Genomic DNA, 26,202 nt, shown 5'->3' on the forward strand with positions numbered 1-26,202 from the left:
CAAAACTCAGTTTTTTACATTATAAAGAAATGTAAGCCTTTGCATAATAGGGGCTGAAGTTTGCTTTCTGTGACACCAAACTTGCCTCCCCTCTTGTGCCAAACTCTAAAATACGCCACCTTAAACTCATTCCCACTTGAACTTTTGCATAACTGCTCTGTGGCCAGAAGATAATTTTTGTCCAAAATTAATCATAATCAAAAATGTATGAGATTTGTTGGGGGCAGGGAGAGATGTTTTGAAAATTCTTCTAGTACAGTGGTTTTCAAACTGCGGGTCGCGACCCAGTACTGGGTCATGGAATGTAAGGCACTGGGTCGTGGTGGCTCTGGTCAGCACTGCCAACCGGGCCGTTAAAAGTCCTGTCGGCGGTGCTGCCTGGCTAAGGCAGGCTAGTCCCTACCTGTTCTGACACTGTGCTGTGCCCCGGAAGTGGCCAACAGCAGGTCCGGCTCCTAGGCGGGAGGAAGGGGCAGTGTGGAGGCGGGGCGGCACAGGGCTCTGCGTGCTGCCCGGGCACCGGCGTGGCACTCCTATTGGCCGGGAACTGGCCAATTGGAGCTGGGGGGGGGGGGGGCCTGCGGGCGAGAGCCACTTGTCCATCTCTGCCCAGGAGCTGGACCTGCTGCTGGCCGCTTCCGGGGCGCAGCACAGTCGGCGGTGCCAGAAAGCCTGCCTTAGCATGCCTGCTGCGCCACTGATCAGGAGCCGCCCAAGGTAAGCCTGTGCCCCAACCCCGCACCCCAATCCCCTGCCCCACCCCAGAGCCTGCACCCAGAGCCCTGACCCCCTCTCGCACCTCAACCCCCTACCCCAGCCCAGAGGCCCCTCCCAAATCTTGAACCCCTCATTCCCGGCCCCACCCCACAGCCCTCACCCCTGCACCCAAACCCCTCATACCCAGCTCTGTTGGGTCATGGGCATCAACAGTTTTCTTCAGCTGGGTCGCCAGAAAAAAAGTTTGAAAACCACTGTTCTAGTGTGTGTACTGGGGAGGGTTGCTTAGTGTAGTTTTATGTATGTTTGGTTTTTGCCTATAGCTCAAAAAAGCTTTTAAAAACCTCAGATGTGTTTTATTTGAAAGATTTTGGTAAAATCTAGTCTGGGATTTTCAAAGGTGTTGAAGATCAATGGGTGGCAAACTCCCTTACTCCCTTTGAAAATCTCAGCACTTATGTGCAAGACTTCTGCTTTTTTTCCCCTTGGGGGAAAGGCATATTAAGAATCTACTGGCAAATTAAGAATGTCATCATCAACCATTGGGCTTTGGCAGGCGGTAAAAGAGCACCAAATGACTGGTGGAGACCTACACTTCCATTTTTAAAAAAACACCATTTTTTCCTAGCCCTTTTCCTTGGGAACATTGCCTTTGAAGTGTAAACAAACAGGACGTAATCACAGCCTGTCTCCCATCAGCCACAGCCGGAGCGCTTAACTCAGTTACCTGTTTCTGGCATGTTCTTTTCTGTGTCCCACAAACAGGACAGGCACAAGTGAAATCTTTATTCCTGGTGTGTTTCTACCATTCTTGGCTGGGTTGGCTGTGCCTGCAGCAGAAACTGTCAATAACCCTTTACTCCTCTCTGAGAAAATGAAGATCAACTGAGGGTTGATGTATCTTGAAGGCATGCATGGGTGCTGAGAAGAATCCAAGAAAGGAGTTCCCTCATCAACTACCCATGCAGTGTTTGAGGAGATATTGGACTAGATGGACCATTGGTTTGAACCAGTATGGCCATTCTTATGCTCTTAGGAGGGAAGGACAGGAATCTGCTCTCTCTTCCTCCCTCCATAATCTCACTGCCCCTGAATCAGAGACACCAGGCTCCAACCTCTTCTCAAGGGGATCCCCTGGAGGGAGCAGAGTGTGAATGTTTCTGTAACTATGCAGTATGGAAAATTTAACCCTCCCCTTGCAAGGGGGATGTGGTGCTATAATATCCAGGCTCCCTGTAAAGCGGGGGGAGAGAGCACCACAAGCACTGGCACCAGTGTCCCATGTTCAACAGGATCTTTAAATCCCCCATGCAGTGGGAGGATCTTCGTACATTCACCCATTCCCCCTTTCCTTCTCCCTTCCTCCACTGACAATTGACATGCAGCAGAATGAATACTCCTGAGTGACTTACAACGGTGTCTTTCTCCATAGAAATCATATATTCAATCTGAGCAAGGATTAAAAAGGGAAAGACACTGGGCTTTGGAAAAAGATGGAGAGCGATGGAATCCATGACTTCTTAAATACCATTACCAAACTAATACTATGCCCACAAGTCTGGAGTGAGTAGACGGTTTAACGAAATCCAAAAGGAATCCTGGTATGGAGAGTGGGGAGCAGTGAGGAACTTACTTGTGGTGGTTGGCTGGGGAGCAAGGTTCCACAGTGTTCCTTGAATTTGTATCTGCCTATGCCAGTGGGGTTTAATCTGACTCTGGAAATATTAGAGGCTTGTGACAAGTGAAATTTTTATATTTGAATGCTTCCTCTTTCTTCACTGTGTTGGGATTTATGGTTTTTCTCCTAAAAGCTTTATTATGTCTGAAAAAAATATTCCAGCCAAGGAATCACCCTTAAAATAGAAAATCCCTAGTTATGTACTTTGTGAAAGAAATGGATGAAAAAAAATTCCTCCAGTTGTAGATTTTGCTACTCCTGTCTCTTAAGCAAGTAAGCAAACCATGCAATGCTTGGAGGCAAGAAAGGCAATAAAAAGAATGAAGAGCTCCTCCCGAAATTGGAAAGGCACTGGGTGAATTTCCAAACAAATTATGGAATTCTTTTTTGCTTCCCCTAATAGACTAAAGTTGTGGATATTGAAACAGAACAACCAATCTGTACAGAAAGTATTGTGTATTGTACAGGGAGGTTGTACGGGAAAATCCCAGAAGTGAGTCCAGTTTTGCCTCCTGTAGCCTTGACTTTGAACCACACTGTTTTAATTTTGTCATAAGATACCAGGTTTTCTCTGCCCTGGTGTAGTCTGCTAGGCAAGTTTCCATCTATTTTTATCCTGCACTACCAGTGGCTGGATGAAGACTGCTGCTTTCCTCTTGTAGCTACAACACACACTGCTAAGCAGTGAACTCAGTGTAATCAGCTGGCTAAGGCTCAAAGACAGCCTTTTACTTTATTAGGGAAAAGAAACATGCTTTGAAGAGGATTCTAGCAGAATTATTCAGAGGAAGGTGATAGCAGATTGTGAGAAGACCATACCCTTGACAGGCCGAAGTGTCAGCAAGAAGTCACATTTTAACTGCACGGAATGGCAGCTGTCCTCACACTAGAGTGAATGAGACGAAGGTATAAGTACTAGACAGTCTCTCTGAATGAAAAAGAGCAAGGACACTGACAGAATTTCAGTTATCATCTGATATTTCAGTTTAAAAATGAGAAATCCAAACAGATCTTGGAGTATGGACTAATAAATTATGGATACAATGAATAGTGATAATAGCAAGGAATATTTAATCTGCAGTGAGGGGGTCTGAGAGTTAAAGAATGAATTTGGACAGTGATGGAATGGATGACATCATCAGTAAAGTATCCACATTGGAGATGGAGGGGAATTATAAAAAGGTAAGAGACAAAAAGGACGCTTGTCTTCTAACAATTGCTCTGTTTTTGCAAAAGAGAAACAGTTCAAATCTGAAGAGTTGCCAATACCATTCAAAGCACCCTATGCTACAGTTCATCCAGATATATAAATGTTTCTTCCTTATTTGCTAAAATAGTGAAACTTTCTGTTGTATTTAACACACAAGTAATTTTCATTAAAATTTGGTTGTTACAATGTTCTGTAAAACTTCTTACACTCTACATTTAGTTGTCAAAACTGTAATTTAAATATTGTGACCCTCTAGATTTTAATACAAATTACAGTGCAGCTTAAGAAATGAGACATTTTGACTCTACATTTTCATTGTATTTGTACTTCACCGTAAATACATCTTGAAGTGAAAGATACAAAAACAAGTATTCTATGGGTACAGGATTTTCATAAATATTATAACAGCCTTTGTCCCTTTAAAAATAAAGTATGCCATGTACCGTTTTGGAACTTTAAATATAGTAATTGTCTACATCTGGTAATGACAGACCTAAGGCAAAAATAGCTTCAGTTACATGGTTGAAGTCCTGACATTAACTTCAAGTATATGTTTCTCCCTACAGAGCCAGGATATCATGCAACTTCTCTTCTTCTCCCTCACCCCCTCACCCCCCGCCGCCTCCCAAGGAAACAAATGCTGTTCTAAACTGTTTCACAGTATGTAGAAGTGTCATTTCATAACAGACCCACCGTCCCCAACTCTCACTAACCACAGCACCTGGCAGCATCCAGCCCATTGTATCTCACCTCAGCGCCTTCCAACATTTAGTCAGTTGCTTCTAATATTAAATAAAAAAATGCCATAACCCTGCTGGGTTTTTAATCCAATTCAATGTTACTAGAATAAAATATGTTTACCTTAAACACTTCTGTAGGTTGGCAGTGTCCTTGAATAAAGATCACCTAGGTGAGGTAATATTTGCAGATGTTGTATAATTACTGCTACATATTAGTTCTAAATATAAATTTGAATAAGTTTTGTATTACTCACTATTTCAGATGACATCTTAGTGTGTAAAATATATTAAAACAATGGGTTGCATTATAATAATCACTTCTCAGGTTATGTAAGTAGTAAAGTGTGAACTTTGTTCACTTCTTTGGCAATACTGTAAGTAAATCCCAAGAGCTGACTTGTGTACTGCTTTTTGTCGACCTGCCATGGTTTGTGTTTTCAATGTTGTATAATTGCCAAGAAGGGAAAAAGTCTGAGGTGATAAGTGTCCACATTAATGACATGTTAACACCCCCTGCAGTAAAGTTCTTGTACAGGGAAGATGCCGTGTTTGGAACAAATTTCACACTGTTGCCCAGTAAAAATACTTCAGCAATAACTCTACGTTTAAATCAATTTACTGTATAGATATAAAATCTACTGTATATACAAACTGTTAAATCCCATATCAGAGTCAATTATTGTTTGTTATATGTGGAATGAAGTATACATAAAAGGAGGTCAGTCAATCAACTAATGTTCCAAGTTGCTTTTGTGGGATTCACATTCTTCTTAACGTACAGTATAAATGATGGGAATAACCCAGTGATATTTCAGAAACAACATTAATAAAACTGAGCAAATCAAGAAAGCTTATCCAGTAAATGTTGTCTTAGCACTCTCCAACAGTGGATGAATTAGAAATAAAACAGAACTCAGTAGTACCTGTACTCCCAATACGCTATTGGATCATTAGACTGTTCCTTTTTCTGAGGGCATATAGAGCTTTCTTGTCAAACAAATTTGCCCAATCTTATTCGACAAGTAAGAATTGGAGGTAATATTGTTGTACTAAAGTATTTTTAAATCTTGTCTTTTCTTGTTAATCCCAAACCTGTTACAAGCAAAGAAAGAAAATGTGGAGTTAATCCAGGAACAGAAAGCAGGTGTAGCCAAAGCAAGTAGTAAACTGTTGGCAACATGTACACAACTGTCTTAATCCTGTACATTGCCAGAGGTATGACAGCATTTATATTGTTCACCTTACTTAGTCCTTGAATGCAGATTCAGTGGGTCAAATTCTGCTTTCAGTTACACTTCTATAGACCCAAGTGACTCACTGGAGTTTCTCTTGATTGGTCCATGTGTAACTGATATAGTCTTGCCACGTTTGTGTTGAATCAACAAATGTAATAATATTTCAAATATCTGGTATATTGTGAAAAAAGATAAAAACTGTAAAAGCTTATCTGTTAACTCCCTGTCCGTACATGACAAAACCCCCTCTTTGTATTGAGTCTATGTAGAAATTCTGCTGGAAAAAAGACTGCCCTGCAGGGCTAGTCTTCCTAGATAATGTTTTCACCCCTCAGCTCATAGAGAACCGAGAAGCTCTCAATGTGTCCAATCAGCATTAAATCCTACACTTTCACTGGATGTGATAAATAATACCTTTCAAGAAACTTCCATAATTCCTATCCACATTGGTCTTGTCATGCTCAAGAATCTACAAACTAACAAAAAACAGCATGTCACCCTTCAACAGAGTGTAGGTCATTGCAGTAGAGAGGTTGACAGGAGTGTAGATCAGTGCCAAAAAGCAACTACTAATGACTGAGGAAGTTGTATCCTCTCAAACATTCAAGCCAGTTCAGATGTTCAGGCAGCAGATAATTACACCAATGATTAAAATGTAAATGGTGAATACATGACCCATGGAATCAATTTTATATTGTCATATAAGAATATTTAGCCAGCACTAAAATATTTTTGGACCGATTGACTAACTTCTGTAACTTGTTTTCCAGGGCAAGTGCCACAAGGTTAATAGCATAACTCTCAACACTCCAACTTCCAAGTGAAGTGTGTAACATTTGCCCTTTTAATGCATTGGAAAGAAAATGTGTCATCCATAACTACACAATGAAAAATCACAGATGCAAGCATTCTTTATTTATATAGTACCATAAGTCGGCAGAGGGGCATGTGCTTTTATTTTTATGTATATAATACATAAAACTTTTATAATCGTCTTGTTTGTGCTATTATCACCAGCGCAGCTCTAGGGATGTTTCTCCGTTCTAATATTTGGCAAGAAGAACAGATGGTAAACGGGTGGGACAGATGTGGTAAATGGAAGTTATTGCTGTGGGGTTGAAAGAGGGGTGAGAAGTTTATTTTTATTTTTTCTTGTGGGAAAGATAAGGACCATTAAGAAAACAAATTGTAAATGTATGGGTCAGTAAACAACAAAGCTGTAATTAATATATATTTTAAAAAGCAGTAATTATATAGAAGTGGCATGGTAGACTATGATCACAGAGGGTCATAAGGATGGCCTCACCATGGTATTTTTGTTAATTTACTGAGGACAGTTTGGCACCTCTCCTAATGTAAACTTAATTGAAATTAGTGTTTTAGATGTAGAGATGTTCATTTTCCTTTCCTTGACTAAACCACAAATATCTCACTGGTTTACCCAAACTGGCCTTGAAACTTAACTTGCAGTAAGGTTTTTAGGAACTTAGTCACACATAATCAGTGGTTGGGGAATTGATCCATACATGAGTTCTGTGTTAGACCTTGTTATATACTGATAATACCACATCTTTTTTTTTTTTTATATTCTTGTAAATATTTTTGGTATTGTTGTTTAAAAGAAAAAATAAAAATCAAACAGTTCTATTCCTGTGGTTAAAATTAGATCCTACAATGGATATGGAAGGAAGAGATTATGTAACTTTTCCTTTTCCTTCAGGAGGTGGTCTAGTGGCAGGATGTAGTGTTCAGAATTATAACACTATTTATTTATAGCACTTATAATTTGGGAATTAATAATTCAAACCTGTTTTGCTTAGTGAAAGTCTAGGTGAAGGGATAGAAGGCAAAACAACTCATGAGATTAGTGAAATGTAGCATTTGTGTTCGCCTAGGTAACAGCTACAAGTAAAACTTTTTCTGCTGTCCTTTTAGACCAGGGGTAGGCAACCTATGGCACAGGTGCCGAAGGCGGCATTCGAGCTGATTTTCAGTGGCACTCACACTGCCTGGGTCCTGGCCACCGGTCCGGGGGGCTCTGCATTTTAATTTAATTTTAAATGAAGCTTCTTAAACATTTTAAAAACCTTATCTACTTTACATACAACAATAGTTTAGTTATATATTATAGACTTCTAGAAAGAGACCTTCTAAAAAGGTTAAAATGTATTACTGGCACGTGAAACCTTAAATTAGCGTGAATAAATAAAGACTCGGCACACCACTTCTGAAAGGTTGCCAAGCCCTGTTTTAGACTGTGTGATATAGCCACAAAATTGATTCTTTGGTGAAAATCTGTGTATCTCACTGTAGATTTAAGACCTATCTTTGACCACAGATGTATATAATACAATATTATTTATGTTAATGTTTTTATATTCCAAGTGTTTCATTGTGATTTTTTTTTTTAATGTAGAAAATAATTTTAAAATTCTTGGTAGCTGAGGAATGAGATTATTGATTTGGTTCCTGTCTGAAACCAAATTTCTCTAATATCTCTCTTAGACTATTCAGTGTACCTGGTACGGTGATCTATCTTTAGCATGAAATCCAGCTCTCAAGTATATTAGGCTTTTTAGGAACTGTTCCCTGTTTTATAACAACTTTATGGCACAATTGATTCCTTTATGGTCATTATCTAGAGGGTGACTTATAAAGTGGGATAATGTGGGCTCAGTATTTGGAATTGTATTATTTAATATTTCAGTAATTATTTAGTGGGTAAAATAAATTGAACATTGATCAAATGTACAGATATCAAACTGGGAAGAATTGCAATCACAGTGGTGGATGGATTAAAATTACAGAATGATTTGAAAGTTTTAGAGAGATCTAAATGGGACAAAATATGTAAAATTAAAAAAGCAGGGAAGAGTAACTCCCAGCACAAGCATAAAAGATGAGGGTGCTACTTAAAGAGCAGTAATGCAGAAAAATCTGTGGAGGTGAGAGAGAGAGACAGACAGATGGGACATGAACTGAAAATGAAGTGAAGCTGCAAAAAAGGCAAATGACATTCTGGTTTGAATGTAGGGTTAGCACTGGTAGAACATGGGAAATGTTAAAAATACTTTATGCCAGCTTGGAGGGAGTCCTATATTTTTGGCATCTTATTTCTAAAAGAATATAGATACATCAGAATCCAATGAAGGGCCACAAAAATGATAAATAGGTTAGAAGATAAGGAAATTAATTGTGTGACTTGGAGGAAAGGGATATTTGAGGGTAGTATATTAATACAAATTGAAATTTTTTTTTACAGTAATGAGATGAATAATAAGCAATAGACTTGAGGTAAAGAAAAACTTAAAACACTAGAAAGCCATAGTCAACATGCAACCCAGTCAGATCATGGATTGTCTCTCTTCTCCATTTGTACAGCACCGGACACAATAAGGTTCTCATCCTTTTTTGCGGTCTTTAGGCACTCCTCTATGTAAATATTTAATCATCATAATGTTCAATTTGCAGGCATTTGGGACCTTCCCAAGACAGTTCCTTAATAACAAGGCCACTGCTCCTTCTAGCAGAGGTGCTTAAGAGTAGATTAAGTGGAAGAAAACATTGCTCTTTGCAAGCACTGGAGCAGATACATGTTTTTCAACTGGTGGGGCATGACCCTCAGGTGCATATTAAGGGAGTAGAGGAATACTACTGTCACTAGAACCCAGGTCACCATACTAGTAACATAAGAACAGCCATACTGGGTAGCCATACTGGTACTTAGACCAAAGATCCATCTAACCCAATATCCTGTCTTCCGACAGTGGCCAATGCCAGGTGCCCCAGAGGGAATGAACAGACTAAGAGCTGACTAAGGGCTTGAGTTCAATTTTGTGGCTAGCCTTGTCCAGAGTATATCAGTCTCTTCAGTGGATTTCTCTATTAATGTTTAGATTATAGAGTTCTTTGAATTTGTGTATCTAGTGTAAATGAGCACTGTATACATTTAGAAAGTTTGTGGTGACTCTGTAGCTTTAAAATAAGTTACTGCAAACAATGCTAATTTTTATATTAAAACTTCGGATACTAATATAATATTTTGTTTTCATCTGCATTGACCCAGAAATCCTTACGCACCTATAGGACATGATACTGTCACTAAGTATCATAATACATATGAATACAAAGTCAAAATATAAGTTTGTGTAGATTTAGACTAATTAGGATATAATGTGTTATATGCAAAGAGTGTCAGTTAAAAGATGATTAATTGCTGACTAATGCTGTTTGTGTATGCCCATGATATACTAAAAACACTGGGTTGATCAATTGTATCAGACTGCAAAAGCAAAAGATGTCCAGTGCAGGTACTCATTCCTGAGGAAGTCTGGGTTCCCTGATACTCCAGAATTGAAAGTGGAGTTAGTGGAAGATATCCCCTAAAGAAGCTGGAGAATGTTGCTGTGGTTCCTAATGACTGGTACAGTGAAGAGAGAAGAACCCCCTTTCCCTAGTCCCTTAACCCTCACACGAGGGGAGGGCTGGGGATCCCAGCAATGAGCAGGGGGCTGGGTGGGGGAGGTGGTGGTGGTGCGGGACTGATGGCAGCCCTCCAACTGGTGGAAATGATTAATAAAGGAATCATGACGTGCACTGTAGAAGTTATTACCCAGATAGTTCCCAAATGAGTTAAGTTACTAAAGTTGCAACAGAATTATATCGCATCCCTCACATCTTTTCTGCCTTGCTGTGTGTTGAGGACAAACAACCCAGGTTAGCGAGATTGCGGGGGCAAAACGCTGTCATCATATGGTATGGCCTGGTTTACTTACTTTCAGATTTGAAAAAAAAAAATCTTTCATCTAACACTTATCTATACTTTTTATATTCAAAGATCTTAATTAATCCTCACAGCAAACTTGTGAGAGAGATAAGTAGGTATTAGTATTCACTAGAATTCAGGAGTTCCTAGCTTCTAGTACTGAGGCATGGCCTGGGGGTCTAAAGATCCTATTAGAACATTCTGTGGAGAGTTAAAAATAGTGATTCATTGTAAAAATGAATAGGATAAGAGAACTGGAAGTGGCAGGGATTGGCCTGTATTTGTTCTAACCTTGTATTTAGATTTTTTGATACTATAGGATATAGTACATTGTTTCTTTAGTGAGTGCCTTCTTCACATCTTGATTTGCTCTTCAAACTGACATTTTTCTAGTTTAAAAAATGCTGAGAGAGATTAAGGGTGCAAGCATCTTCAGCATGTAATAGATTGCATGAAAAATCTAATCAAGGAATCATTTGATGGGGGCTTACTTTATGGTATCAGCACTTTCGGTGTACTGAAAACTAATATTCCATCTTATTAAGTTCAGTAAATGTGCTTTTAAAGCTATTGATTTTTGTTTTGTGCTGCAGTATGTTATTTCATCATGTTTGGATAGAAAAGCTATATACTGGATGAATGAAAGACTATACATTACTGTAAATTTTAGAGAATAGTACACAGTGAGCATCAAAATCTAGATTTATTCATTAATGAGGGCTACTAACGATGATGCTATCAGAATTCACTAGACAGAAGGTTTCACTGAAGCTGAGGGATTAATGTAATTGCTTCAAAACAGACAATGTGGCGTCAGCTACAAACTGTAAGACAAACAATCAAGGAATTAGAATCTAAAGAACAGCTTTGCTTTATCTGGCTTGTGCTGTGTGAAGCAGACTTTCTTTTCTACCTTTTTAGCTGTTGTAACAAAATGTATTATGAATTGATCACTAGAGAGACAGTTAATTGGTAGTATTTGCACAGTCTAGCATAGCATTTCATTGCACGAAGTAAAATATAATAAAATAATATTGAGGTTTAAAAATACATTCCTTGTCCTCAAAAATTTGTATTTTATTCATTTGTTGAAGTTACTTTGGATAGCCATCTTCAAGTCTCTCCTCTCATTTTTCCCCCAGTGCTGTTCTCCAAAGTTGGCAGTGGTGGTATGCTGCTACAATTAGAAACCCAATGCAGAGCTTTATGTTGGAAAAAGTGCCATAGACTGTATTGAGCCATTCTTTATCACATGACTGTCTCTGAAGTCCATGAAGGTTTGGCATAAAAGTCAATAGCAGGATATGGCCTACTAGTAATTGCTGGAGGCTGCAAAAGGATATAGGGTGTATATTTTTATCATAATGAGGGAAGAGTTGTGTGTGAAGTTGCCCATGCATCAATAGCTATCAAAAGTATTTTGTTTTTCAGATGTTTCCAGGGAGAGCTAATAAAATAACAAATAAGAAACAGTTGGGAAGAAAAGGTAGTATTGGCAAAACTACCTATTTTTACCTAAACTTATTATTTGAAATGACTAAACCATTTTTGCTGAAACTAAAATAAACAAATATATATATATATATATATATATATATAAGATCAGTCTGAGGAACGTCGCAAACATGGAAAATTTTAGCTAGAACAGTTAGTCTGGCTAAGTTATAAACATCTGAAAATTGGGGCTTATAATTGAAAATGCTAGACAACTTTAATTATAGGTTTTGCTACCAGGCCTACCTATAATGTTTTGGGGTTAGATTTAGGGTTGCCAAGTGTCGGGTTTTTGATTAAGGCCTGGTCTACACGGGGGGGAATTGATCTAAGATACGCAACTTCAGCTACGAGAATAGCGTAGCTGAAGTCAACGTATCTTAGATCGACTTACCACCCGTCCTCACGGCGCGGGATCGACGGCCGCAGCTCCCCCGTCGACTCCGCTTCCACCTCTCGCCCTGGTGCAGTTCTGGAGTCGACGGGGAGCGCGTTCAGCGATCGATTTATCGCGTCTAGACAAGACACGATAAATCAATCCCTGATAGATGGATCGCTACCCACCGATCCGGCGGGTAGTGTGGATGTACCCTTAAAGTCAAGTCAAAAACGGAACCTGGCAGAGTCCAGTTAGCACTGCTGACACTGTCTGGTTACTTGCAGTAACTGGCCTCTGCCACCAGGGGTGGTGGGTAGGAAGAGCAGCAGCTGCTGCTGGAGACTTGAGGAGCACTCAGGAACGGCTCCAGTGGAGAGAGGTACTGGCAGCTCCCCTGTCCTGCCCTGAGCGCGGCTTCCCCTCCCCAATCCTGCCCCACTCACCCCACACCCACCCCAGATTGCAGCTTCCCCTCCCTCTGGAGTGTGGCTCCCCCTCCTCCATCCTGCCCCAGTTACCCACCCCACCCCTACAGCCTTGATCAGCTGGCAGGGCGAGGGAGGTGGAGAGAGCAGTGAGCGATGGTAGCGGGGGAGGAGCAGGGGGCAGAGACTTGATGGAAAGAGGCGGAGCAGGAGGCGGGAGAGGTTCCGGGCGCTCATTGTCTGGTTTTCACACAGTAGAAAGTTGGCCATCCTTGTCAGATTGTGATACGAGAAGAGAGTTCAGGTTTCAAATGAAGACCAAATTCTACTAAGAATCTGACCATATAATGGATGATATAATAGTGTAAAATCAGTATCCAGGATTGAGGTCATAACTAAATCATTATGATCTGCCTTTTTGTGCTTAAAAAAAATTGCATGTAATTTTATATTACCATGTAGAATCAGAAAGGTACTTTATCTTTAATTACATTAATCAAGTAAAACAATTCAAGTGCATTTATATGAAGACATCAGAAGTAAACCCAGACTTGCAGAGTATACTTTTGATTGTCTATTACATATTTTACAGCATGTGCTGTACATTATCTTAGAGCAGTTAATAGGCTGAACATGTTCTTTCCATTAGTCCTTTGCCTTCCTACATGTTTTTGCTGTCAATGTTGACACACAATTATTTATTGCCCTCTGGTACAGTATTCTATTAATACTAAACATAAAGAAAGTTTTCATTTACTGCATATTGATCGGTTCAGTCCAAATATAAAACCAAGTCTATAGCCATTGATTGGTGATTTTTAAAGCACTTTGTAGCTTACATTTTTTAAATGTAAAATTATAAAGAAAACCATAAAAAGTAATTCAGCAATAGCCATTATAAATATATTTTGAATAAATTGTTTGGAGAAGAAACAATCACATAAGAAAATATACACCGTTACCTCGATATAACGCGACCCAATATAACACGAATTCGGATATAACACAGTAAAGCAGTGCTCCGGGGGGGCGGGGCTGCACACTCCAGTGGATCAAAGCAAGTTCAATATAACGCGGTTTCACCTATAATGCAGTAAGATTTTTTGGCTCCGAGGACAGCGTTATATTGAGATAGAGGTGTATATAGAAAAAGTAACATAAATTTGATTGTGGTAATTCAGTTCAGATCAGACTGGTTACTTTCCAGATGTTTGTTCTACTCTGCTTCAGCAATTATTTTGTGTCCATTCATATATAAGAAGGTAAGAATGTAAGCTCTCTCAGACAGAAAAAAGGTGTCTTTTCACACTACCTATATTTTCGGCACAACCACTATATATATTATTATTATTTATTTTAAAAATATAAATCTGAAAACAAACATTTCATGAAACTATCTTCATCATTTACATTTTTAAGGAAGTTAATAAATGTTTATACTCTCATGTATGAGCCAATGATTTCACTCTGTTTTTTTCTATAATAGCTGCAGCTTCCTTTTGAACAGATATTTTTATGTTGTTAACTCCATATGAAAGTATTTTGCTAATGTTTTGGAAAATCTTCCTTAAAATGTTATGAGTCCATAATCCAAGTAACAGTATAAACACAGCAATTTTCTAGGTTTACAATGAGTTGTTAGGCATAAAAGGTTGGTTTCCTTCAGTACCTTTTTTCTAGAACCACCATTTCATCCCCATTTATCATCATCTCCACTGGAGACTAGGTACTTGAGCGACAGTCAATGCGAGGGAAGAATGAAGAAGCTGTTCTTTAAAGCATTGAGGCTGAGTGGATTAGATAATTTTGAGGTGAACAAGGCTGAGATAAATAGTGTATGTACGTCAGTGGCAACTGAAAGGAGATTATTAATTTAAAACAAAGCTTATGAAATGTCCTCACTGTGGTGGTGGGGTTCTAACTTTGCTTATCTAATGTTACAATACTGTACATGCTGTACTGCTGTCAGCTTGAATACTACAGAAATGTGTTGTTATAGCTGATGTGTTAATACTTTGTTGTCTACCTGCACTTTTAGGCTCAGAAAAATGAGAGAGAATCTATCAGGCAGAAATTGGCACTTGGAAGTTTCTTTGATGATGGCCCAGGAATTTATACCAGCTGTAGCAAAAGTGGCAAGCCAAGCCTTTCTTCTCGGTAAGTCAAATGGCATAGTGAACATTCCAAATGTTTATGGATTTCATGTGGCATAGCATCAGAGTGAAATTAAAGGGGAATATGTGGGGATGGGGGAGGTAAATACTAATGAGAGGCTTTGGGTAGTGTATTATATCTTTAGTATGAAGTCCTATGAGAAACTCATTAGAATATTGAGGGAGGCCCTGATGTTTGTAGGTTCCATTTTCTCTTCTGGTTGCCTCCCTAGATTTTTAGTGGCAACAATACCTTTAAAGGGCCCTCATTTTAGATCCATGGTTTCCTAGGTTCCACACAAATTTGGTATCTGTCATGTCAGTTTGTTGTGAATAATTTCCAAAAAAAGAACAATCTTGGGACTGAGGTTATAGAACATTGGCTGGAGATGGAGTAGGTGACCTATCCGGTAATTTACCATCTTTAATTTCTAGAATTCTATAACAAATGCCTCTCTCTTGCCTATTGTGCCGACAGAGATATTACAGTTACAAAGGGCTTTACACAGAGCTGAATTCTTCCACCATAAAGTGTTCGGCTATATGACAACGGGGAAGAGAACTTGCAACTCATTCCTGCAAGATCCCTGAACACCTTCAAATCTCCCTGACTCCAGTGAGATTGGGTACACTCAGCACCTTGCAGGATCAAGTTGCTGATTAGCTATGAAAACATAACAGAATAGAGGTAGAATGACCTGTTACTTGTCATGCAGGCAAACAATATTCTGGTTTTAATTCAAAAGCTGAGCTATCCTTTTGTTGTTCTTATTGTTGCTGCTGCTGTTACTGAACATACCCAAAATAAAATCATCAACACAAGCAAATGTCGCAGTTAGCCCCATTAATAGCATGGCTCTGGACAATGGGAATGTTGCAGCTCTTCCCTCTTCTCTTCCCCCCTCCCCCATTCCCTCCCAGCTAAATGTGAATAACACTATCTCAGGTGTGCAAGAAGTTGGCAATAGAGGTAGTATTATTACAGCATAGATCCATCTAGGTATGTGCATTCTCAAAAACAGAACCTGATTTGTCTTGGTTTGTGCATGTCGTTAGAAAACTGGACAGTGAAAGAAATATATTGCATTGGTTAATCTGTTTGGATGTACTGTTGTATAGAAGGTATTTTGTATGTGAGAGTTAAATGTAAGGAAAACACATGAATGCTTCCAGATCTGGGATTGAAGTAGGCATGATCCAATAGAGGAAGCCAGGGAATTTGGTCAGGACTTGCAAAAAGATAAGGTTGCAAAAATTAGTAGTCCTTTTTTTTTTTTTTTTTTAACTAAACTATGCATTTGATGCATAAGAGCTTAGTTACAAATTACTCCCACATAAAGGTAATCTTCATGGCCATATACATCCCTCCAGTATGTAAAATAATGATACATCCATACTAACTCATAAAATATCAGGGTTGGAAGGGACCTCAGGAGGTCATGTAGTCCAACCCCCAGACAGATTTTTGCCCCACATCCCTAAATAGCTCCCTTAAGGATTGAACTCACAACCCTGGGTTGAGCAGGCCAATGCTCAAACCACTGAGCTATCCCTCCTGACATCTTGTGAATAGCTTAGTTTTCTGGTTTTTCTTAGTAAATTATTCAAAACACCCATTAAAAATATAGTATAATATGTTTATACAGTATTTGTTTCCAGTCAGAAAGCATACATTTAGGAACATTTTCAGCAGAAAATAAGAAATCTTCTCAGTTATATTTTCAGATTTTTCTAATATTTAAAGAAAGCAACAATATGAACCTTCCCTTGTCTTCTCTGTTGTAAAACTCTGTCCTAAAGTTAATAAGTTGCATTTTTTGCTCCTCATCATCTGTGCCCCAACCATGAAAGTTCCAGAAGGCTCATTATTCTCTCTCCTTTGAACATCTTATAAGGTCATTCAGAGATCATGAAATGTCACATACTTATGTGCCACCCATATGTGGATGAAAATCAACTCTTGTTCTGCCAACTTAACTACTGGGCTTTTTCTGTCATCAAGATGTCCAATGCCTGGATAAAATGACCAGATTTGGTGGTCAGTCCAAGAAAGAGCATTGTGATAGTAGGAAAGAGAAATACATCCAGGAAATTGCCAATATGCTAATCTCAACAGCTGTCCAGGGTGTCATCAATTTGATGTGCAGCCTTGAAATCATGCTGAAGTCACTACTCCTGAAGATGATGGTAGCATCTTCTGTTAGCCAGGACACTGTATCCCCTTTCCTTTCTGGCTAGAATCAAGACATGGTGATACATGCTTTCATCTCCTCTAGGTTAGATTTATCCAGCTCATTCAACCTGGAACTAAACACAGCCACCACCAGAAGGCTTAAGCTGGTGCAACTCTCAGCAGTGCACTTCATGTGCAACAAAGGATGATATGGACACATGACATGCAAGCAACAGATGCATAGCAAATGTTCCATAAACTATCTGCTCCCCTTTCACATAAGTATTCAAAGTCCTGTTCCTAATCTACAGAGTCCTTAATGAACTGGAATCTGGCTGCTACAGAGTTTCACCCTCCAAAACAATGATATTTCATAGAGCCATACAGTTGGAAAGACCCGGGTTTTAAATTTCAGGTGCTCTGGGCAGTGTGTTTTCACTATGGATGTCCATGATAGAGGAGCTCAGATGACCGCTTTCTGATTATCCAATGATGCCCCTTTCGTCTTCTCCAATGTATGGCTTGATGCAGCCTTCCATGTGCGTGGAACAGCCTGCTGTGACCCCAGGGTGCACCCAGACTTCATCAAACTGCTCCTAAAGACCCACCAATGTAAAAAAGTAATATTAACTGGAAGTATAAAAGGATCTTTTAAAGAAAGCCTTTCTTCACAAGGCACCTGTAATTTTTTTTTAAATAATTTTAAATCCAAAGGGAACAGAGAGAGAATCCCATGGGCCAAATTCTCCAGAGAAATGCAGCTGATTTCATCATGCCCCCAGTGTAAACTAGCTCCAATGCTGGTATAATTGGCCCTGGAGGGATATCTGCAATGTAAGGGTATTTACCCAGCAGTGCAGAGCCAATATAGGAGCTTATATGCCACTCTCATTTCACGCTCCCCCAGTTACACACACATCGGGGGGAAAGGGCATAGGCAGAGCAGAGAGAGAGAGGCAAATATGCCTCTGCATTGTTTTGGCATCCTAGATCTGTTTACAGCTGGCATAAGTTAGAGCAACCATCTGTCTGTTCTGCCTTAGTTAAGGGGAATCATCCCTGAAAAGATGTATAGAGTGGAAAGATAAGCTTTAAGCCACCTTTAGCTTGCACTATGTGTGGAAATCTACCATATCTGTGGAGCTGGCTCTATCTGTTCTCATACTTCACTATCATGTTGTTTGATGTTATACCAAAATGACAGTCCTATTATACAAACCTACAATAGGTTTCAAAATAGTCCAGAGATGTGTGTTTACCCAGACAGTGGTGAACCAGTTGTTCTCCCCATAACAGCTAACCTCATTTGGGAAGTTTCTGAATGGACTCTCATGTTAAGTGTAGAGAAGTACATGTTTCCAGGGTGTGGCAAGAGACAAAATCTTAAAGATGCACAAAAGCAGGAGAGAATTAACCATTATTTGAGAGAGGTTACAATTATAAAATCAAGATTAACGTCAAATAAATTGAAAAGAAAAACAATTTGACTTTGTTTAGTAACTACTTTCCTTTAAAGCAAAGCCAGTAACCCCTATCTTCTAATTATACAGCAGGTCTAATTAACAGTGTGCAAGCAGAATTTGACAGATGTACCAAGTGAAATTACCAGATGTACTAAATGCTTTTGAATTTTGTTAATATTTATACACCGGTCAGAACTTTAAAACACATTGGTTGTTATTATAGGGGGTGGAGGAATCTTCATAGGAGTGCTTTCGTATTGAAAAAGGATATGTTCTGTAGAAAAGAAAAAGATAATAAAAGCCCTTTACTATATAGTGAATATAGCACGTGTCCAGCTCTTGTATTCTCTTCCCCCCCCCCCTTTATTCAATCAACATTTGCGTGCAAGGTGCATTGTTTGCATATATGGAAAACCGATTTGGAAAGAGAAATAGGATTTTCCAGTGAGCAGTTATATAATAAGACTCCCACCATTCTTTTCGTGATTCATGTATCTCAAACTCTGTAGTTTCAGAATGTTTTTACAGAACTTATGAATCCCTACAAAAAAATATTCCGAGCTGGCAACATGGAATACATATTCTTTCCTCTTTAGGTTACCAGTTTGAATCCAGCTAAGGTTGTTAGTGACCAGAAGATGATTTTATTTCTTTTTAATGGCCTTTGTCAAATGAGTTAGTTCCTATTGAACAGCTGTCCATATGGCAAACACTACCACTTACAATTAGCACCAACTGGCAGTCTTCCTTGCAGTCTCAGCAGACAGACCAAATATTGAATGGATATGGAGACTGACTTTTACCTCTTGAGATGGTCCCTCCGCATCAGGATTTAGACATATTGACAGAGTCATACGGGGAAGTTTGCACCACTGCTGCTCACACTGTACCTGTTCTAAGAATGAATACAGGAGTGAATTGCCTGGGCTGTTAATCTGGCATCTTTCAAGAGTATGAAATTCTCAAACAAAACTTCAAAACAAAAAATGCAGATGATGAAAGTTGTCTGTTAGCAGCAAACAAACAAAAAAAACCTTCCTGTGCCTAGAAATTCTGCACATGCTCGTGTTACAGTGGCCCTGCTGTTTCACTCACTCGCTACAGTGTCTTAAGCTAAGGCCATGGTCCTACAAACACTTACATGCATGATTAACTTTATGATTGTAAGTATTCATATTGCTGTCTGTCATGGTAGTAAAGCTACATGCATGTGTAGATGTTTCAGGATTAGGGTCTAAGACTGCAAGCTCTTGGGGCAGGGACTGTCTTCTCTTTCTCCCTCTATCTCTATAGCACCTAGATCACTGGGACTGCAGTCTGGCTGGGGCCTCTAGGCACTACTGTAGTACAAATAATGCATAATAATAGTGTGGTGGATATATTACAGTTCACTATGAAATATATTCCAAGAATTTTACGGTTGTGGCAGAAACTAATGACAATGACAGTATTGCTATTGAAGGGTGAACTCCCATCGTGGAGTGCAGTGAGGTGCATTTCATTACTGAATTTTTTGTTTTTGATAGCTACTGTCATAACATGAATGTGCATTCAGTGTAACTTTTCGTTGATAAATTTACTTTTTCTTTGTGAAATTGAGTTAAAAAATAGACTGTAGTTGTACGTGTGCAATGTAGGGAATTCATATGAATAGCTAGGCCAGTGCTGCTCTAATGTAACAAGAAATCTCTTGTCTCATATTGTTTTAGCGTTCTGAAGTATGTTCATTGTGAGAGCAAATAATGGCAGTAAAGGCATTTATCCATGTTAACATTTTATTACTCTAGAATTTTATTTAGGTGTTATGAATAAGATATGAATGGCCATTGCTGGTGGCAATGTATGCAGGCATAAAAATAAAAACCCTAAACAGGTCTCCATGCAAACTGAGCTGCAACAGCCCACAGGAGACGTGACAATATACACATCTGAAAAGCCATCATCTGAAAAAGCTGCTTGTTTTCTATGTTTTCCAGCCATGTATCCTAACAGGAGGCTTTTTGGGGGGGGAGGAGGAGAATCCAGCTCAATGTCTCAATTTTGCAAATTCCCCTCTCAGTGTAATCACTTGCTAAACCTAACAGTCAGTCCCTTCTTTAAATCTGTGTACCACTTTAATCTGACCTGAATAATACAGCTGTTCTTAATATATCACAATCAATAGAATCTAGTTTTAACAGTTATCTCCCAGGTGAGCTCTTTATTCTCTAACCTGAACTGTGTGCCTTTTCTGTTATTGTTTGTGTTTTTGAGGTGCTCAGATTGTGCCTTTGAAAGGGGTCTGAGTTGAGCAAACCAGCATGTTATACCTGTTTCCCTCTCTGAACAATTCAATATTAAGCAAAGTAGAACGATGTATTTTGTTACAGGTTTCCCTGGGTAGCTGTAATTCATTCTTTATGCCTAAACCCCATTGAAAACCTAATGTGATATAATGTCAGTGTGCAATTATTTATCATTATGTTGCATATTAATAATGCATCAAAAGAGCCATTAAAATAAATGGAAAATGATATTCTACTGACCATTCCCACTAAATAGAATATAAGCAAATCTGCTGGGAATAAGGAATAAAGAATGACATGCATCAGAGCCTGTGATTGTGAGTTACGCTATGTTGTGTGTGTAGTGATATGTTTACTTCCCCCTCTTATTTGAAATTCTTAGTGAAATAAGAATTGTGAATAATTCTCAAATCGCAGCTTCCTTATGGAAACTACATGTCTGGGAAGAACAGAAAGTATGTGCAAAGTTTGGGCATAGAAACGAGCTTTCTTTAAATCTGAATCGTTCCTCTGCAGACACCCCAGTGTCTATAAATCAAGTTCAGCGCTTTCCCAGTACAGCAGTCCTTAATTTAAGAGTAGGATAGGAAAATATTGGGGGTGGGGGGGAAACCTGCACAATTCTTTACTTTCCCAGTACACACCTCTGATTGAGATAACTACCAAAAACTTCCATCCTCCATGAGGGAGCTCAAAAGATGAAGGAAGTTTTTGTAGCTTAGGAGACACTCTCTCAGCTTCTTCCCCCACCTCCTTTGTAATGATTTGCACCTCTGAGGGTACATGGACAGAGCAGTCTTAAGCCCTTTGCATGTAGGGATTGCAATGGTATCTGCCCTTGCATGGGATATTGCAAGTGGAATGATTGACAGAGCTCCTTGCCTCTCTGAAAGATAGTGTTCACATAATAGGCCATTGAGAATTTTATAAGTTATAAAAGTTCAAAGTGAAACTAAAGTTAGTGAAATATGCAGAGACCATTGGCACAGCAGCAGTCAAGCTAGAAGGCAATCAGATCTACCTGGAAACTTCAACCTATTTTTAAATGCTTTTCAAAGTGCACTCTTAAACCATTAACTGTAGTATCATACTTTTTCCTGGGTAGAGTTCTTGGTTACTACCTCTACCAGGAATGTAAAGGAATTACAGGCTTTAACCTAAGAGAAGGTGTGTCTGCATTCCCACAGAGACAAAGTGGTGCTAAGGTGATTTCCTGTGGTTTTAAATGCCTTCTCATTTCACTCGGTCCAGGCAATTCTCCTATTTTCCTTTTGACGCTTTCTGAAAAGTCCTCTGGATATTTTTGATCCTACAAAAGCTCTTCTATCCTAATGGCCCCAGCAAGAGGATTCATTCTCCTTTTGAGGAATGGGAATTTGTGAACATAATTCCCTGTATTTAAAAAGGAGAAACATCTCCTATACACTTTTTAATTTTCCTGTGTATCTTGGTTCTGATTAGGAAGTTGTAGTGTGAGCTGGGAGGAGGGTAGGCAGATGTTATTTTATATATAAACTTCCATCTTAAATGAACTTGCACCTAACTATCCTAAAAGAATTGGCTCAGGTGATCTCTGGCCTCCTAATGTTAATTTTTAATAAATCTTGGAATACCAGGGAATTTCCAAAAGACTGGAAGAGTTTTAATGTCATGCCAATATTCAAATAGGGCAAGTGGGATGACCCAGGTAACTATAGGCGGTTCACCTGAGATCAATCCCAGGCAAAATAATGGAAAAGCTGATACAGGATTCAACCAGTAAAGAAGTAAAGGATAGTAATATAATTAAGGCCAGTCAATGTGGCTTTATGGAAAATACAGCTTTTATTCTTTGATGAGATTACAAATTTGGTTGATAAAAATAACTGCAGATGTGATATAGGTAGACTTTTGAAAGGTATTTGACTCAGTACAGCTGACATGCTAATAAAAAAACATTATGCAATATCAATAAAGCACACATTAAATGGATTAAGAACTGGCTAACTGACACATTTCAAAAAGTAGTTTGTTGGTGGGGAATCTTCATTGAAAAGAGGGTGTTTCTAGGGGGTTCCAGAGGGATCAGTACTAAACCTAACGCTAACGAATATTTTTATCAGTGATCTGGAAATAAATATAAAGTCACTGTTGATAAATTTGCAGATGATACAAAGATTGGCAGAGTGGTAAAAAATGAGGAGGACCAGGCAGTCATATAGAGAGAGAGCTGGATTGCTTGGTAAGCCAGTCAAACAAAATGTATTTTAATATAGTCAAGTTAGATATATAGGAACAAAGAATACCTACAGAATGGAGGACTGTGTCCTGGAAAACAGTAACTCCAAAAAGAATTTAGGGGTCATAATGGACGAACAGCTGAAAATGATTTTACCTCTGCATATGGCAATGGGGAGAATTACTGCGTCCAGTTTTGGTGTCAGCATTTTTAAAAGGATGTTGACAGAGTGAAGGAAAGAGCCACATAAATGATTTGAGAATGGAGAAGATGCCTTACAATGAGAGACTTAAAGATCCCAATTTGGTTAATTTTTCAAAAAGAAGACTGAGAGATTAGTTGACTATACTGTATAAAGTATCTTTTTGGGTGGGGTGGGGGGAGGGAGGAGATAATGGTACTAAAGGTCTTTTTACACTAGCAGAGAAAGGCATAACAAAAACCAATGGCTAGATGTTGAAGCCAGACACATTCAAATTAGAAAAGAGGCATACATTTTTAACAGTAAAGGGGATTAACCACTGGAACAAACTCCCCCAGTAGGTGCTGGATTATCCATCTCTTGATGTCTTCAAATCAAAACCAGATGCCTTTCTGGAAGATAAATTTTAGCCAAGCACAAGTTATGCTTTATTCAAACACAGTACAGGGGCAATTGGATGAAATTTCATGGTCTATGATATACAGGTCAGGCTAGATGATCTAATTGTCTCTTCTGGCCTTAAACTCCATGAATCTTTGAATTAAAGGTTGATAAGGTTAAAGCATATGCTGCTTCTAAAATTCCCCAGCTGATACATTTAGTACTCAAAGGGATAACCATTATCTGAGCAAAAGTGGGGCAAAGCTCAGCATTAGAACTGTTAATCCACCCACCCCCCCCAAACCCAGAGATCTGCCTTATTATCTGCATTTTGAAACCACACCACCCAGAGTTGTTCTAAGTCATCAAGTTGGAAAAAACTCAGTTGACAAATGAGCGTAGGTGTTCTTGGAAAGGGCAAATCTCTCACAGCACAGAAGGTTAGAAAGACCGACAATGGTCCTTGCCGCCTTTTGCCAATAAAGGCACATCTATTACTTTGTACCCCAGTAGCACCTAGTGGCCGCAATTGTGATCAGGGATCCAGTCCCTTGGTACTGTACAAACACATCATGTGAGACAGTTCCCGCCCCCAAAGAGTTTACAATAATAGACGAGCCAACAAGGAGTGGGGGTGGAGGGGAATGTCTAGGTTGGAGCTGGTCTGAAAGGCAGTCAGGTTATACAAAGACATTAATAGGAATACTGTAAATTAAACCCTTAAATGAATATCATTTCACTGCGGCAGTTGTGCATTATATTACAAACTGCATGTTTTCTATCAAGAAAGGTATAATGACAAACTGTGTAGAGCTTTTAGAAATACTAAAATTCAACAACAGATGGCAGCAAAAGCACAGTACCGTTACTGAATTGGCGAGCTTTTTAATTGAAACACAGGAACTACGATTTAAAATCAGCGGTTGTGTTTCAGTACTGTGGTAGAGCACAAGACTTTCAGCGAGAAAAGCTGTGTTCTGTTCCTGGCTTTGCTGTTGAATTGGTTCTTGAATTTCGGAATTTAACTTCTCTTTGTTGGAGATCAGTGCATGATGGAGAAACTGTGCCAGCAGCAGGGATGGGGAATGGCACAAGAGCTTCTATGTGGGTTCTCGGCCATCAGAGGATCTCTCTTGTACTGAGGTCTTCCTTCCAGTGTTGGATCCATCAGCTCCTCAGCTTGATTTTTGCTCTGAGTTTGTACGAGCCTAGCACAATGGAGTCCTTGTCCATGACTAGGGTTTCATGAGCACTGCAAGGCAAAGTAGCCACGCCACATCAGAGGATCTGGCCCTGTGTGTTAAATATATTGCTTTCACTGTGTTCCTAAGAACACCCTAGATTTATTAAAAGTGACTAAATTTTACTTGACACTATACTCCTCGTTTACTCGCCTCGTTTACTCTTTATATTTTTCTCCTCTTCAACACTGAGAATCAGTTAAGTCAATTACACTTTTGTTTATAGTCAATTTCACTTTCAAGTTTAGTGCTGCAATGTTTAAGTTTCAAATAATACCATGGGGAATGTTTGTTTTTAGACACAATGAATACTTCCCTTAAAAAAAAAAACCTATTGGAAACACTTTTTGTTTTTACACAAATTGAAAAAAAAATCAAGTTGACGGCATTCTTTTTAAAAGTTAAATAACTTGTGCTTAAGGCACTCTAGCATTTTCTTTTCTGCTAGAAATAAGTCTGGCTCTCAGAAGGATATGCTGATAGAGACAGTTAAACCTTCAGTCTTGATTTAGGTCAGAGCTCCTATATTTGCTAATATGTTAGCACATCTTGTTAAGCAACAGTGATTGCTGGTGACAGTACTTTGGATTTGTTGTTGAGAGAGAGTATGCATGCTAACACCTGTCCCTTTCCTCCCCCTCCAGGCTACAAAGTGGGATGAACCTGCAGATTTGTTTTGTAAATGACAGTGGTAGTGACAAGGATAGCGATGCCGATGACAGCAAGACTGAAACAAGCTTGGATACACCTGTGTCTCCAATGGTAGGTCTGATAACTAGTTTCACAAAAGGCCTTGTTGAAGAAATAAAAAGATTTTAAAGCACAAGTATGTACATGAGCTTCTATCATTTAAAATAATTCTTTAGCACATGCATGTGCCATTCTTAATATATTTAAGATAGGTATAAATTAAGTTATGATTGGGAAAAGTTATAAACTGGCAATGATATAAGCAGACAAGGAGCTAGTTAAGTTTTTATAACCATCTTGTTATCTTAAGAACAGTCCTTGATTATCTGTAAAAATATTTTGACTGCTGGCCGCAGTTGGCAAACTATTTCTAGATAGAGAGACAAGGTGGGTGAGGTAATATCTTTTATTGAACCAACTTATGTTGGTGAGAGATCCAATATAAGATATTACCTCACCCATATTCTCTCTAATATTCTGGGACCAACATGGCTACAACAAACTGCATATTCCTAGTAGCTCAGATGTGCTAGATATGTGAATAAGTTCCCTCCTTTTATGGGCTGGTAACAGTAAGGAAGGGGATGGCATGGAGCATCATCAGCTTCTCACCACCCCTTCCTTCTGAACATTATTGTAACAAGGAAATTAGCAGATCTGCCACAATTCCTTCTTTCCCCGTATATTAACAATACCCGAGGGCCTCCCTGGGATTTCCCAGAGTTTGATTCAATCCATGCCTTCAAACACTCA

General features: G+C 39.1%; 1 protein-coding gene across 8 annotated transcripts in view; it reads left to right on the forward strand.

Moving 5' to 3' along the window:
• SCHIP1 (schwannomin interacting protein 1) overlaps positions 1-26,202 on the forward strand; it is a 419,220-nt gene that overhangs the window by 381,412 nt on the left and 11,606 nt on the right. For 3 of the 8 annotated variants that reach the window (XM_065410681.1, XM_065410685.1, XM_065410680.1), the window contains 2 exons: positions 14,682-14,800; positions 25,404-25,521. The exons of 1 other annotated variant lie outside the window; for it this stretch is intronic. In XM_065410681.1, coding sequence (XP_065266753.1) covers positions 14,682-14,800; positions 25,404-25,521 — 237 coding nt within the window. Of the gene's footprint in view, positions 1-3,499; positions 3,578-14,681; positions 14,805-25,403; positions 25,522-26,202 lie in introns of those variants that run through there. 4 more of the 8 variants (XM_065410683.1, XM_065410687.1, XM_065410684.1 and 1 more) reach the window with 3 other exon arrangements.

The sequence above is a fragment of the Emys orbicularis genome, chromosome 9 (genome assembly GCF_028017835.1).
Source record: "Emys orbicularis isolate rEmyOrb1 chromosome 9, rEmyOrb1.hap1, whole genome shotgun sequence".
Taxonomy (NCBI): domain Eukaryota; kingdom Metazoa; phylum Chordata; order Testudines; family Emydidae; genus Emys; species Emys orbicularis.